Source organism: Canis lupus, chromosome 12 (genome assembly GCF_003254725.2).
Source record: "Canis lupus dingo isolate Sandy chromosome 12, ASM325472v2, whole genome shotgun sequence".
NCBI lineage: Eukaryota > Metazoa > Chordata > Mammalia > Carnivora > Canidae > Canis > Canis lupus.
The window spans coordinates 47,283,756-47,298,200 of record NC_064254.1 but is presented as its reverse complement, the minus strand read 5'-3'; the positions used below and the strand labels follow the sequence as shown (position 1 = coordinate 47,298,200).

Sequence of the window (14,445 nt, the reverse complement as noted above, 5' to 3'; positions counted from 1 at the left end):
GATATTAACTACCTAGGGATTCTGAATTTCCAGAGATCCCTGAAATTACTTTTCAAAGATAAATAGCTACAGAATTAACATGTGCTAACTGTCATTCTTTTAGTAAAAGGCAATACTGGTATGGTATTATACTTAGGTTGCTATAACGTGTTCAGTAAATCCCGGATTAACAAGGCCATATCACCAGGTATAATTCTATTTTTGAGGAAAAATAGGCATAGGCAATCTGAGAAAAATAGATATTAGAGATTTAGAATATCAAAGTTATCTTTGATAACTTTGGCTTACAGCAAGAACTTCTCTCTCTAAATAAAGAAACTAGTAAATAAATGAAACATTAACAAATGAGACAATTTTTTTTTTTGTATCAGCAGTATTAACTGGAGAGCTTTTAGGAAAGAGTCCCAGGTTCAACTCCTTAGACTGCTCTGGAAGGTTATGGGGAGAGAAGCACTGTTGGAATCTATTTAGGTAATCCAAGCAGCCAGGGTTGGAAATAATTGTCTTTGTCTTATTTGGGTTCTCTTTATTCCTTTAGTTAAAGTTCTACGGTAACTGGTGTTTAATAAGCAAATATTCTGGTAAAGCACTGCCACCCTTGTCTATTCCTAGAATGGCTCTAGGAATTCTGTTCCTATACTTGCCCTAGGTAAGGAGCATTAGATCTAAGTCCCTGTCTCATTCAAAGAGTCTTCTCTACACTGCATCCATTTTCTATTGGATCATTCCCAGAAGCACAGTAAGTAAATAATGCCATTAAAAAAATGTCTTGAGGGGCTCCTGGGTGGTGCAGTTGTTTAAGTGTCTGACTCTGGTTTCAGCTTAGGTCACAATCTTGGGATCTTGAGATCAAGCCCCACGTTGGGCTCTGAGCTCAGTGAGGAGTCTGCTGAAGTTTGTTTCTTCCTCTGCCCCTCCATGCTTAGTCACTCATTAAAATAAGCCTTAAAACAACTTTTGATCCTGTGGTCTTAATTTCACATCACACAATGTATGGCCTTCCCAAGACTAGTGGTAAGTTCGGACATTTGCTAGGTCATCTGATATGTGTTGCCTATCAGACCTTTCTCTACTACTCTGATTTCCACGTTGCTAAATCTAATCAATATTTGATCTTGAAACACTCTTAAGTTGGCTTATAAGATACCACACTTGCCTGATTTTCCTCCTACTTTATTGGCTCCCCTTCTTGGTCTGTCTGGTTCTTTTATATAACTTGTCTTTTCATTTTCCCTGCTGCCCATTTTTCCAAATGTTAAAAACCAACATCTGTCCCAGAGTTTGACCTTGGCCTCCTTGCCGCCTCTGTTCATACTCCTTTTGGTGATCACATCTCATCCTAGAGAGACATAAGATTATATATTCACCTCTCTATGGAGACATTTCCACTTGGATATCTAATAGAAGTCTCAAAACTTAGGTCTAAAACCAAACTTACCTTTGCCTCTTGACTTTACCATCCTGATCATCATCCCCAGTTAATGGCATCTCTATTCTAGCTCTGCAGACAAAAAGTCCATCAAATCTTGGTTCCATTCTAAAGTCTCACCATTTCTACTATATTTTGTCTTGCTTAGACCATTCAGTGATTGCCTAATTGGTCATTATTTTTGCTTCATTCATCTTTGTCTCCTCACCAACCATTCCAGTCTACTCTTCTAGCAGAGTGATCACTTAAAGCTCTAAGTCTTTTACTTAGATTAGATGGCTTCCTACCTGATTAAAAATCAAGACTTTACCGTGGTCTACAGGGCCTTAAATTACATGTACTCTATCCCCCCCTCCCTTATTTAATTCTTGTCTCCCATCTGCTCACCCTGCCTATCCCACATTGGCCAGCCCCGCTGGTCCTCCCAAGTAGTTTGCATACTCCTGCCTAAAGACCTTTTGTTACTGCTATTCTCTTACTCACAGTGCACTTCCATAGAACTTCACAAGTAAATCTTTTACCAATTTTGAGTTCACAAATTCCTCTCAATGAGACCTGCTGTGACCACTGTTTTAAAACTGGAGGATGATATACTGGTTTTGTTTTTTTTCCCGTAACCTACAATATAATTCTCTGTTCTGCTCCCTCTGCAAGGAGGGCAAAAATCTTTGTTCACATGAGTATCACAGTGGCTAGAGTATGGAATGCACTCCATAAAGTTTTTGAACAAATTTCAAACTGCTCTAGGGTTTGCAGACTAGTATTTTACTGAACAAAGATTTAGTCAATCAGAATATCCCATTTGTAAGGTGTTTTGGATGAAGTTTTACTGTATTAAGTAATGGACACAGAATTGAGGTGATGCTTAAAATAGGGCTGGCTTTGAGGGGTTTGTGCTCCATAATGATCGCAATAAATGAGCTTCGTGAGTTTAATTTTATGGTTTTTTCGGGTATTCACTCTAAAAACACTAATTTCCATCCTAATCGTAGATAGTAAGAAAAAGTAGTTCACTCTATAATATGCATTTAGGTGGTAGCATGAATTCAATTAAATGCCCAGCAAAAGAAAAAGCAGGGCTACTCCTACTCAGAGATAAATCTGGTCTGTATGAGGCCAGTTCCTCTGTACCTTACCGTGTAAGCATATTACTATAGGAGTTTTGTTGAAATTCATAGTTTCTAGTCATAATTTTCTCTGGTGCTCATTGGCACCATTTGAAAGCTGGAAGAAATCACATTGTAGATATTGATGGTGTCTTCACATTAATTAGCACAGAATACTGGAAAAGCTCTCCCATTTCTGACAGCCTTACTTAAATAGGTAGTAAGTAGAAAATGCTCAAAATCATCCATACATTCTTTCCTTAGATTTTACCAAATGTTATTAAAAATGAAACATGGTGAGAGCACATGTGACTGGAGGGGGGAATGACTATTTAAAATTTTAGAATACTTAAAAAAAAAAAAAAGCTAGTTGCTGTCAAGTCATGGAGACTTCACAGAATAAAAATGGATTCTCTGCTCCAATCATACCTACCCATTTGGCAGAGGCTCTCTGCCTTTCACATATGGATTCCCAAGTGTCAAAAGCCTCTATTTATTTGTCCAGTTTCTTCCATATGGTAGTGATGTTTGTGTTTGCATATCATAAGTTCCTTAATTTCCAAGTTGACAGCTCTTTGTGCACATATGTATTTATGTCTATGGCTCAGTAAGAAATCCTGGCATCTTTTAGATGAGAAGACATTTATCTCAGTAATGCAATTCTGGTAATTGTCTCAAAGTTCTACAGGGCTAGATGCCTTTTGTTCTGGCATGTAGTTATTTCCCTTTTTGAGCCTAGCAACATTTTATAATTTGGGAGGGATACAGTACATCTAACACTTTTTTGTGTGTTTTTGGGACAGGAAGAGGGAGAAGGGGGCAGTTACCCATTAATGTCATCTCAGCCCTCATGTTGTCAGAGGATAAAAATACTCCACCCTGTATGACATATCCTTTACACTCTAGAATTATTTAAACTATCAAATTTATTTATAATAAATTTTAAAACCTGCATTAAATTTGTCCTCAAAGCATACACAAGAAAGGCCTACAATTACATAGCTTACTAATATTTGTGAACCAAGATTTTACTGAATTTGGATTTTTTTTCCTTGTCATATTTGCATTGGTAATTTTGATAAATTAGTGAATACTCTTAAAGCTATGTCCCGGAATTCTCATGGGATTTAAAACATTAAATAATGAATTTGGTGTATCTTTGTTTCATTGTCTTGATGAGTTCTTGTCATGGAAGAAATCCAGATGTCATTCCATTTGGGATTTACTTTTTCCTCATTTAGATTTTACAAGATTGAAATGTGATTGGTAAAGGTCTTAAAGGATCCATGATGGGTCATCCTAAAGTAGAATATTTACTCCCTTTAAACATAAAGCCAAAGAGCTTGGGATTTTTTTTTAAGTTTTCAGACTAAAAGAAATGGGGCAGCAGAGGCAGTTTTAGAACCTAGATAGTCATTAGGAGAAATCCTGTAGGATAGTTGTCTTTCTTACTATACAATTTACTAAAGTGAGGAATGCCAGTCCAAAAAACTAGGGGAGCAGAAATGAGTGATATGAAATCAACTGTAACAAATTTAATATTCGTGGATAAAGGCATTTATTACCTCTGTAAACTGCTCAAGAACAATTTATAATTTAGTAATGACTATGAAAATTACAGTGATAGTGTGGAGGAGGTTGTAGTTACAATGTAATAAGCATGTCATTTGTTGGGTTCTAAAGTACTCCAGAGGTGTTTTTGATATATTCCTGTTTGGGTTAACAGTACTTTCTGATCAAACACACACAAGGATTACACATTTCTCACCAAGAGTCTTCCGGTGGTATGTAAATATGCCTGGTCTCATTTTTCTCTTAAGCTTAATGTGATACTTCTGGCTTCATTCCATGGCTTTCTAGCAGCCTCCCCATGTTAGCCTTGCCACATGGTCAGTCTTCTGTTTGGTAGGTTTTATAAATCCTAAAAGTTCTAGTTCAGAAACAGCTCTAATAAACCGAGCACTGAAGGCTGTGGCTAAGGAAATTCACTGTTAAATTTTTTGACAAATTTTAAAATCTCAATGTTAAAACATCACCTGTTAAGTACAGTTCAAATACATATGCTAAATTAAATTTTAATCCTTACTGGAAAGGAACAAATGTAATTAGAATCCACTTCAATAAGACATGAATGGTAAAGTACTTAATGCTTACATAATTCTAATTTTTCATACAGTATGAAAATTGCTCCCCCTTTAACTACTTAAAAGTATCTACTCACCATAGAAAGACAGAATAATAGTTTTTTGACATTGTTGCTGAATTGTGGAGTATAACCTTGATAGAAGTTTTAGACCAAATATTTTACGTTAGGTCTCATTTTAGGTTAAAATCAGAATAGATATGTAGAAACAAGTTATTCTGGGATGGTGTGGTTAATATTAAATAATAAAGTGGTTTGGAGCACATCTTTATAAATATTGTAGGTCTAGGGAAACTGTAAACTTCTATACTCCATGTATACTTGAATGTTACAAAACTGATTTGTTAAAAGGATACTGGATAATTTCATTCCTTTCTTCTGAGGTTGCAGAATCTGCATCCATTTTTTCAGCAGCTGTCACAACTGTTGCAAAAGCCTTTTGAGAGACAAGACAGAAGAAAATAAAAATCTCTACCACTGCCAAATATCTTTTATTGCACTTGATGACTCTGTATGAAGCAGGTCAAGCACTGCTGCTGATGATAGCTGGTACATTTTTAAAAATATTACACCAAATTCCAGATTCTCAAAACTTCTCATCTTAGAAGGTGCCAATTATCATATTTTTAAATGGTGACATCTGTTAAATAAGACCTTCAAAAGAGTTAACTTTGTAATGCTCTTCTGAGGATGGAAAGAAATTGTTTATCTTAATTGTTGTCTTCCACTGCCTTGCCAAGTATTCCTTGTACTTCCTGATTGCTAAATCTGTTGTATAGTATAGTTATTCTAATATTTTTTCTTTTTTGTGATAAAGGAAATGCTAGTTAATAATGCACCTTTATTTTGTGAAAAACAGAACCAACCTAAACTGTTTAGCTTTTGCTTACTGTTAATTGTGGCTTTAAATCACATACTTATTTTGACCTAGCATGAATGTAGAATTGGCTTGGTTGCGGTGTGTGGAATCAGAGTGCAGGGGACTTGGGGTGAGACTGTTAAGCAGTTAACTGCTCTTCTGGAGGAGATTTTGCAGTATGAAGTGATTTATGCTTTCCAAACAAAAGAACAGGGCGTTAAAGAAAGAAAAGAAAAGAAAGAGGAGTTTCAAAGCCCTAAAAGTTAAAAAAACCCCAGGAGAACTGTCATGGATGGTTAGACAAATAGCTTACTCTGTTCCCCCTGACCTACCTCTGACCAGTCTACAAGGTTGATTAGCCTGCTACACTCTAGGTGCAGTTTATATGCTATGCAGATGTCTGGGGCGACATTTGGAATGCAGCCTTCTTCACTTTTCAGTGCTTCATTCTAAAAAAAAAAAAAAAACAAAAAACAAAAAACAGTAAACTAAGATGACTATGTCTTAGAAATGCAGACATTAATGAACCCCTAAACTAAATTTAGTAAGCCAGTAAGTGGAGTCTTTGAGTTCCTTTATTTATTGAGTTGCATTTTACTCTCCAATTAGTTACCTAGTTTCTTGTTTAGGATTAAGTTGTCAGTCATAATCCCCTTAGCTCCTAGTCACTAGAAGAATACTCAGGATCAGAAGAAAAGCATGTTTCCTTTTAATCAAATTATTTCTTTTTTTCATTTTAATCATACATTATTAATTTCTGAGATCCTAATGCATTTCTGGTTTCCATAAAAAGTTTATGGATTTCCCTGGGGATTTTCAGCCACTTCCAACACTTGTAATTATAGGAATAGTTATCCTTATTAATACCAACACATCACTACCAGAGCTGTAAGTTGTCTCTCAAAGACTGTTGTTAAATGCTGCAGATCCTAACTAACCCTTAGGTAAACAATTGGGTTTTTTTAAATTAAAGATTTATTAATTCATTGGGAGGCAGGCAGAGGAGAGGGGCTTGATCTTACAACCCTGAAATCACAGCCTGAGAGGAAACTTAAGAGTTGGCACTTCACCAACTGAGCTACCCAGGCACCCCAAAAATCAGTGTTTTTTTTAACTTATTTGAAATCCATGGTTCTTACTGAGAAACTGTCTCACACAAACATACAGAGATTGTGATATATCCTCCCAATGACTCCTAAAATCATACCAGATCTCTTAAGTGACCTACCACTAAAGAATTTTAATTTGTGGTTTATATAATAAAAATATTTTGTGTTTTATATATGAAATTATTCAAGCTCTTCACTACCACCATTATTGAAAACCATTGACTTGTATCTTTCTACTCCATATTCTCTTGTAATGCTTATTAGCATGCTAGCTTGAGTGCAATTTTGTTTTTGGTTTTTTGGGTTTTTTTTTTAGTGCAATTTTGAAATAAGAAACCAATACATTTGGAACATTCTTCATAGATTTTATGGAGTCATTTCTTAAGTATTTTTTGTGGCAAGATTTCTAGGTGCTTAGCTGAGTTTGTAACAAGTTAACTTATTAGCAAATTGTCTAATTCCATGTATACATAAGCTTGAAATGTAGCTTACAGAAATGTTTAAATGATGACCTGACCTGGTCCCGTAAGAGAGTTTTTAAAATTCTGAACTCTCTTGAACTCTGTTTAAAGAATAGCTTCTTAGAACTAGCAAATTCTGGATTTTAGGAGTTTTGTCCCTGGCAGGTTGCTGGCTATCCTCTATACTCAGCTCTTGAGATACTCAGAGTGATCTTTGGGTTTAAAATCCATGACAAAACCCCAAAGTACTTATATCTTTCATCAGAAACAACCATTTGGATCCTTGTAATTTCATTAGACCATATTTTTTGACCCATGATCTGTTGTTATGTCTGTAGGAAAACATTTATTTTCACAAGAATAGGATACTCTGGAATCTTAGTGCCCGCTGTGACCTGGTTTGATCACATGGAAGACATGTACAGACCATCAAAAGTTGGCAGCATTAGTGGCCTACTGATTGGAATCTTCACTGGCTTAGAAAATGCCCTCTAAAGTCTAAAGATTTTTTTTTAAACCTGAAAGAGATAATCCTGTGCTACCAACTCCCCACTAGTTAGGACTGCAAATTTTTGTGGTAAAGACTGTCTGAACTAAACTGTCAGTAATGAATTTGCTTTTTACCTTGAGATAATAATAAGGATTGTTGAGTGCAGTGTGGAGAGCGATTCTTGGAGCAGCATTCAGGTGTTCACGCAGGGTGTGACCAGCAGTAAAGTACACCACCTCATGCAGAGGCTGTGTCTCTGGAGGCAGAAGATATTCTCTGAAACAGCCAAAGTGAGGTATCAGCTTTTAGATAAGATAATGTTCATTATAACATTTTGGTCAATCTTCTGTGGAAGACTGAGCTATTAAAAGGCAAAATCAACAACCAAAAACAAATGAAACAAAAGCCAAATAGCAGAGTTCGTACAGGTTCACTCAGAATTGTACCTCTTACATAAAGTATTTTTTAAAGCTTTCATATTCACCAGAATTTAAGAAACTGTATTTCAGTTCTGATTTAAGCCTTTAGGTACAAATGTACATAAGTTATATTTCTGTTCAAAACCACAAAGGTTGAACTTCTTACAGCATTAATGAATACTTTCTTAAAATAATTATTTGGAAAGCTGAGATAGCCACATTCCTTACCATAGTTGACATTTAACTCTTGACAGTGTTTAAACACAGGCCTCAGGCCTAGGATTGAGTTTAGGAAATTCTTTTTGGATCACAGAAAATGTTTTAATTGATATGTTTCATAGAAATGATACCTGAAAGGTTCTTTATATGTTAGAATTAAATTTTACATTAGAAGGCAGAAAAGACTAAATTTTAGCTTCAAAATATTGGAAAACAAGCAAATTGTTCATCTTCAAAATTTCAATTAGAAAAACCACTATAACTTGGGTTTTTTCTTTTACGGGTTAGAGGACAACCTGATTTTAATGAAATCTGAACGAGGGAAATAAAGCATTATAAAGTTCACTTTCAGGAGAACCTGGGTGGCTCAGGTCATGATCCCAGGGTCCTGGGATGGAGCTCCGTATCGGGCTCCCCGCTCAGCAGAGAGCTTGCTTCTCCCTCTCTCTGCTTCTCCCCCTGCTTGTGCTCTGTCTCAAATAAATAATTAAAATCTTAAAAAAAAAAGTAAATAAATACAAAGAACAGTTCACTTTCAGTGTCTAATGAGCCTATCAGCTTGCCTGTGCCATGACAGTGACATCACTTTTGGTGTGGAGGTTAGCAAATTGGAAGAGAGAAATTCTGGCAAACACAACCCAAAGGTAAGAGTAATAAGTCACTAACTTGATTAAAGTTGTTAGCTCACAGGCCTTCATAAAAATTGGGGGGCTTGGGGATCCCTGGGTGGCTCAGTGGTTTAGCGCCTGCCTTTGGCCTAGGGTGCGATCCTGGGATCAAGTCCCGTGTTGGGCTCCCGGTGGAGTCTGGTTGTCTCTCTCTTTCTCTCTATCATGAATAATAAGTGAATAAAATCTTTTAAAAAAAAATTGGGGGGCTTAGTGTAGTCCTGGGCTTTAAATATTTTGGCCACAGGCCAGATATGTGTCCGTGCAGTTTCCCACCGTTTCCCACCAAGCGCAGGCAGAACAAAGCAGCGGCCTCAGGCCCAGCCACCAGGGAAATTACCCTTTTCTTCCTGTTGTCCCTTCTCTTGTCCTGGGAGAAAATCCCACTACACTTGCTCCACCCATTGTGGTCAGCGGCTTTGAGGAAGAGAGGAAGTGAAGAGGGTATTAACCATGTACATCACTCCTCCCCATCTCAGGAGAACTCCTGCCTCCTGCTCCTTCCCTAGAGTTACTCACAATAAAACCCGTTTTGCAAAGCTTCGATTCTGACTTGGGCCTAAGGCTCAGCATTCTATACCTTAAGTACTCTTACTCAAGATAAATTTAGCTGTAGCCTCTGGCATGGGTTTTGTAACATCAACTGCCTCCCTAGCTGGCTAGCTACCCATTTGTAATTTCTGGCCATGAACTCTTCCTACACCAACCTCAGGCTGTTTCCCCAATTGTTACAATGACTGTCATTAAAAGACCCTGTTGAGGGGGCGCCTGGGTGGCTCAGTGGTTGAGTATCTGCCTTTGGCTCAGGTCGTGATCCTGGGGTCCTAGGATCGATTCCAGCATCGGGCGCCCTGCAGGGAGCCTGCTTCTCCCTCTGCTTATATTTCTGCCTTTCTCTCTGTGTCTCTCATGGATAAATAAATAAAATCTTAAAAAAAAAAAAAAAAAAAAGACCCTGTTGAAGTCCTGCTATGTAATAAGGACTGGAAACCAAGACAAGCAGAGTCAATGTCAGAAAAATTATCTCACATTTGTACTCCTCCCTTTTAACATCTAACGTTTAGAAATTCAGTTAATTTCCAAGGCAAAAGGCCATTTTGGATATCCTCAAAGAACCTCCATCAGAGGCAAAATAAAATTTTTGCCTGTATTTGGTTTACACTGGCCTGCTACATTAGTTGAAGCCTAAATGATGAACAAGACATCCAAAAAATCGGAGGACTATTTAAAACTCTTCTCTTTGCCATCACCCCCACCAGTGACAAAATATCATACATTAGACTTTTTGTCCAACTGCAAATGTGGAGAGTAGCAAAGGAATCTACTTTGAAGCTTACTTGCTGTAAGAAATAAGCAGTGCGCCTAGCACTAGACTAGAGCTCTGCATGGTGCTCCTTTTGGATTCAGATTAGAGTTCATTAACAGGAGAGGGGGCAGCCCCGGTGGCGCAGCGCTTTAGCGCCGCCTGCAGCTCAGGGTGTGATCCTGGAGACCAGGGATCGAGTCCCACATCGGGCTCCCTGCGTGGGGCCTGCTTCTCCCTTTACCTGTGACTCTGCCTCTCTCTCTCTCTGAATACATAAATAAAATAAAATCTAAAAAAAACAAACAGGAAAGGAGGTTTTGAGGGAATCTGGAGGGACTACTTAATATCAACAAGGGCTACAAAGTTGAAGCTTGTATTTTGATGTATAACGTAGGAAATAGCATGTACTTTTATTTGCCTTTTTCAGTTTTCTCAGGAGCTCCTCATGGTAAACCAGGAACCCTGTCTCTTGCTTATATTTATCTTTAACAAACATCTTTTCTCCAAGGACTCCAAGCTTGTTCAAACATCTGTGATTGAGGCCTTCTTGGAGACCGTATGGAGAATGGAGAGGGACTTCTGATGGACATTAGCAGACCAGGACTGTGTGACTTTGCATAAGTTCTAGCTTCTCTCTGGGTTTTAGCTTCCACATGACTCCTTAAGTCTTTTTTAGCTCTGACATGCTACAATCCTAATCTCTCCCTGCCTGGGATAGTCAATCTTGATAAAGACTGTAAATCCTGGTATGGAAAATTTTGTGATTTCACAATGCAGCACAATTCAGTCATACTCACCTTTACTTCAGTAACTTCTCAGAAAGGAAAAAAATCACAATTAGGTCAAAGATCAAAGAGGAATGATTGTTTGATTTCAGAGCCTACAGCGTGGAATTTGTGGGAATTCAGATGAACCTGACATTTGGCCTACTAAATGTGTACTAAATTATGGTAAGATACATTTTAACCATTTTTTTTTTTAACTGTAACAGTCACAAGTTGGTAAAAGAAAGGAGTCAGAAACTTGGGGCAAGAAAATACCAAAACAGCGAAGCCCAGTAGGGCAAGGTTAACTGTATGCATTCTAAAAGGTCAATTCTGGTCAGTAGGTCAGTTCAGTATTATATTGCATCACTTGTACATGACACATTTCTCACTTTAATCTTCCTTTTGTCACACTTGGTTGCTCATCTGGACCTTTTTTTATGACATTAATGATTTCTCCCCAGGGATTAGGAACAATGACTCTGTTCCCACACTGTCCTGGAAAACAGAACTTTTCATGTTTAAGGACAAGTAATTTATCAGAAAACTACTCTCTGTCTTCAGGGACTGAGCTGTTCCTTTTAGTACTTGATTATATTCAGTGCCTAGCCTGCTGTTTGAACTGCTATTAAAAAAAACAGAATAAGCAATGATAAGTTTTTTCCTATTTTTTAACTCTTAAATCATTTTATTTTTCACACTTTTTTTTTCTATAGCATGTCCCAACTGCTGAAAGGCAGCTTTTAGGTGGGTAATTTCACACACCTACATAAAACTGGCTTTTGGGAAATCCTTGAATCAGAACAATCTGGGTTTCCCAAAAAGGAGTCATCTTAAAATATAGGCAGGACTAATGGACTTCTAAATTACTATGAGTACATTTCTCAACTGACAATAAGTTGCACTGGTATTAGAAGTCCTTTACTTTGGATAAGAGGGCATTACGTCTGGCCTGCTCTGTCTTCTGGGCTTGGCCCAGATCCAGCAGACTCCCAGCAAAGATAGAGCAAAGATAAAGTGCAATGCAAACACTGTTATTATAAAGGAGAAAAACATTCACTTTCTGTTTTCATCCCCCCACCCCAGCTTAATGAACTAGATCAAATTTAAATTTGTGTTCTTGAACTCTCAGTAAAGACTGAACCCGTCATTTGATCAGACATCTAATAAGAATGGAAAATGAATCAAAATTACAATTCTAAACTGGAAGCCTAATCTAGGAGAAAGTGCCCAGGGCTGGCTGTGGACAACTATTACCCCAGTGTTAGTAATACAGCCTGATTTTTAGCTTTTCAGAGCCATAGACTCACCTTACCAGACTGTCAATGAAGTTGACAACTTTTTCTCTGAGTACTTCAAATCTGGTCTGCTTCTTATTTGTTCTTCTTAGTTCCTTCATTTCCAATAAGGACTATGGATGAAAGAACATATTTTTCCTGGTGATTCTGCAATAGAAAATTCCTAACAGGGGAGCGCTGGGTCCATATACAGAATGTGCACAGAAAGAACCAGATCAAAATGGGTTATTATTTTATTTTTAAGGTCTAGAAAGAATCTCTCCTTCCAAGTATTTTGCTTCAAATATGTATCAAATGAGGGATGCCTGGGTGGCTCGGAGGTTGAGTGTCTGCCTTTGGCTCAGGGCGTGATCCTGGCATGCCGGGATCGAATCCCTCATCGGGCTCCCTGCATGGAGCCCACTTGTCCCTCTGCTTCTGTCTCTATCTGTGTCTCTCATGAATAAATAAATAAATATTAAATATATATATATATATATATATAAAATGGATTATCAGGGAAAGAAAAAGGACAGTCACTTTATTGCCATCATATGGCAGAGTGCCCACAATCCACAACCCATTACTGCATTAAGAAAAGGACTTAAAAATATAAGAAAAAAACAAAAAACAAAAAACCCTTAGCCTTTGGCCATCAAAATAGAATAAATTCAATGTAGCTCTGTCTTGCTTTGATTGAATGTTTATTCCATATTTATCATAGCTTGGTATCAGGATACAAAGAAGGTTCTTTACTTTTAAGAACAACCAAGATCCTAAAGTTAGAATGATCTGAAAAAGATTATGTTGCACATCTTGTGGCTCAGTTTCTGCTCTCTACTGAATATGCATTAAAAAAGTTAGGCTCTCTCTTTTGGATTTCTCTGATCAAACAAAAAAACAAAGATCAGATAAGTAATCAGATTGCTTGTTGCAACAATGTTCAGTTTTTCCTTATTAGTAGTTGATTCTCTTTTTCTCTGAGGCTAAAGGAACAGTTTCCACCTACGTTGGCTAGTAAATTCTAGACTTTGTAAATACAGAATGAGAATGGCAATGGATCAGATAAAAAGGATGTTCAATTTATAAGTGAGTTACAAAATCTCCTTTGTTTCTGGTTGTGGCTTAAAAATAAAGACAGGGGCGCCTGGGTGGTTCAGTCAGTTAAGCGTCTGCCTTCGGCTCAGGTCATGATCCCAGGGTCCTGGGATCAAGCCCTGGTTCAGGCTCCCTACTCAATGGGGAGCCTGCTTCTCCCTCTCCTCTCAGCTTGTGCTCTCTCTTGCTATCTCTGTGTCTCTCTCTTTCTCTCAAATAAAAACAAAAACATTTAGGCAGAACTAATCTAGAGCACATGCTGAAAAAAACAAGTGCCAGGATGCAGTTGGAAGGAAAAGTTACCTTCTGAAGATGATAGAGGTCTGTCTTCTGAAGCCCCTTTGACAGCGACCCAGAAGTATCTTCTTCTTCTTTGGCTTCTGATTTTTAATACAAAACCAATACACAGCAACTAGGGTAAATCCATTCAAGTCAAAGAGAACAAATATTTCTACTATTCCAAAAGAAAGTTTCATCTATTTTTTTTTTCAACGTGGCAAAGGATCAAGTTTCCATTAAATAAATGGTTTCTCCCAGAAGCTGAAGGTCAATAAACATTACATAAATTATGCTGCAAAGATGGCTTCCAAAAACTAACTACTGGATTTTAAAAACATAACCACAATAAAAGCAAAACAAAGTACAAACATACAAAACCCCACAACCCAAGAGCAAAAAGCTCCAAATCTTTTGTGCTTTTAAATAGCTTTTAAAAAACAAATTTAAACTTACATCCTGCCAAACTTGGCCTCAACCTTCCAATCCACTATTTTTGATGCAAGGCTATGTGAGTATGAAAAAGGTAGTGTGTAAAGAGTTTGAAATAAACCCAAAGTACACCTTAGTTCCTTAGCAAAGGGAACAGAAAACCATATCTGGTAAAAGGTGTAGTTGTGCCTGTAGAGAACACGAGGCTCTAAAAAACCCTTCCCCAGTAAAGGCAGGTTTTAGGAACCTCACATTCACATGGCTTATTTGGACTAAATCTAAGACAAGAGGATGCAGCTATAGAATCTGCACTTTCTCAAAGAATAAACTTCTTCATAGCTATGGATAATTCTTGTTCCAAGAAAAACATAATTTAAGGTTAAAATATC

The 14,445-nt window shown here is 37.4% G+C and overlaps 1 protein-coding gene across 5 annotated transcripts in view; it reads right to left on the bottom strand.

Moving 5' to 3' along the window:
* Window positions 1-4,069: 4,069 nt before the first annotated feature.
* Window positions 4,070-14,445, bottom strand: part of ORC3 (origin recognition complex subunit 3) — a 60,865-nt gene continuing 50,489 nt past the window's right edge. For 4 of the 5 annotated variants that reach the window (XM_049092344.1, XM_049092345.1, XM_049092348.1 and 1 more), the window contains 6 exons: window positions 13,652-13,728; window positions 12,284-12,384; window positions 7,732-7,873; window positions 5,870-5,986; window positions 5,035-5,114; window positions 4,070-4,497 (listed from right to left, as the gene is read on the bottom strand). In XM_049092344.1, coding sequence (XP_048948301.1) covers window positions 4,392-4,497; window positions 5,035-5,114; window positions 5,870-5,986; window positions 7,732-7,873; window positions 12,284-12,384; window positions 13,652-13,728 — 623 coding nt within the window. In that variant the 3' untranslated portion in view covers window positions 4,070-4,391. Of the gene's footprint in view, window positions 4,505-5,034; window positions 5,115-5,869; window positions 5,987-7,731; window positions 7,874-12,283; window positions 12,385-13,651; window positions 13,729-14,445 lie in introns of all 5 variants that reach the window. The other variant, XM_049092346.1, reaches the window with a different exon arrangement.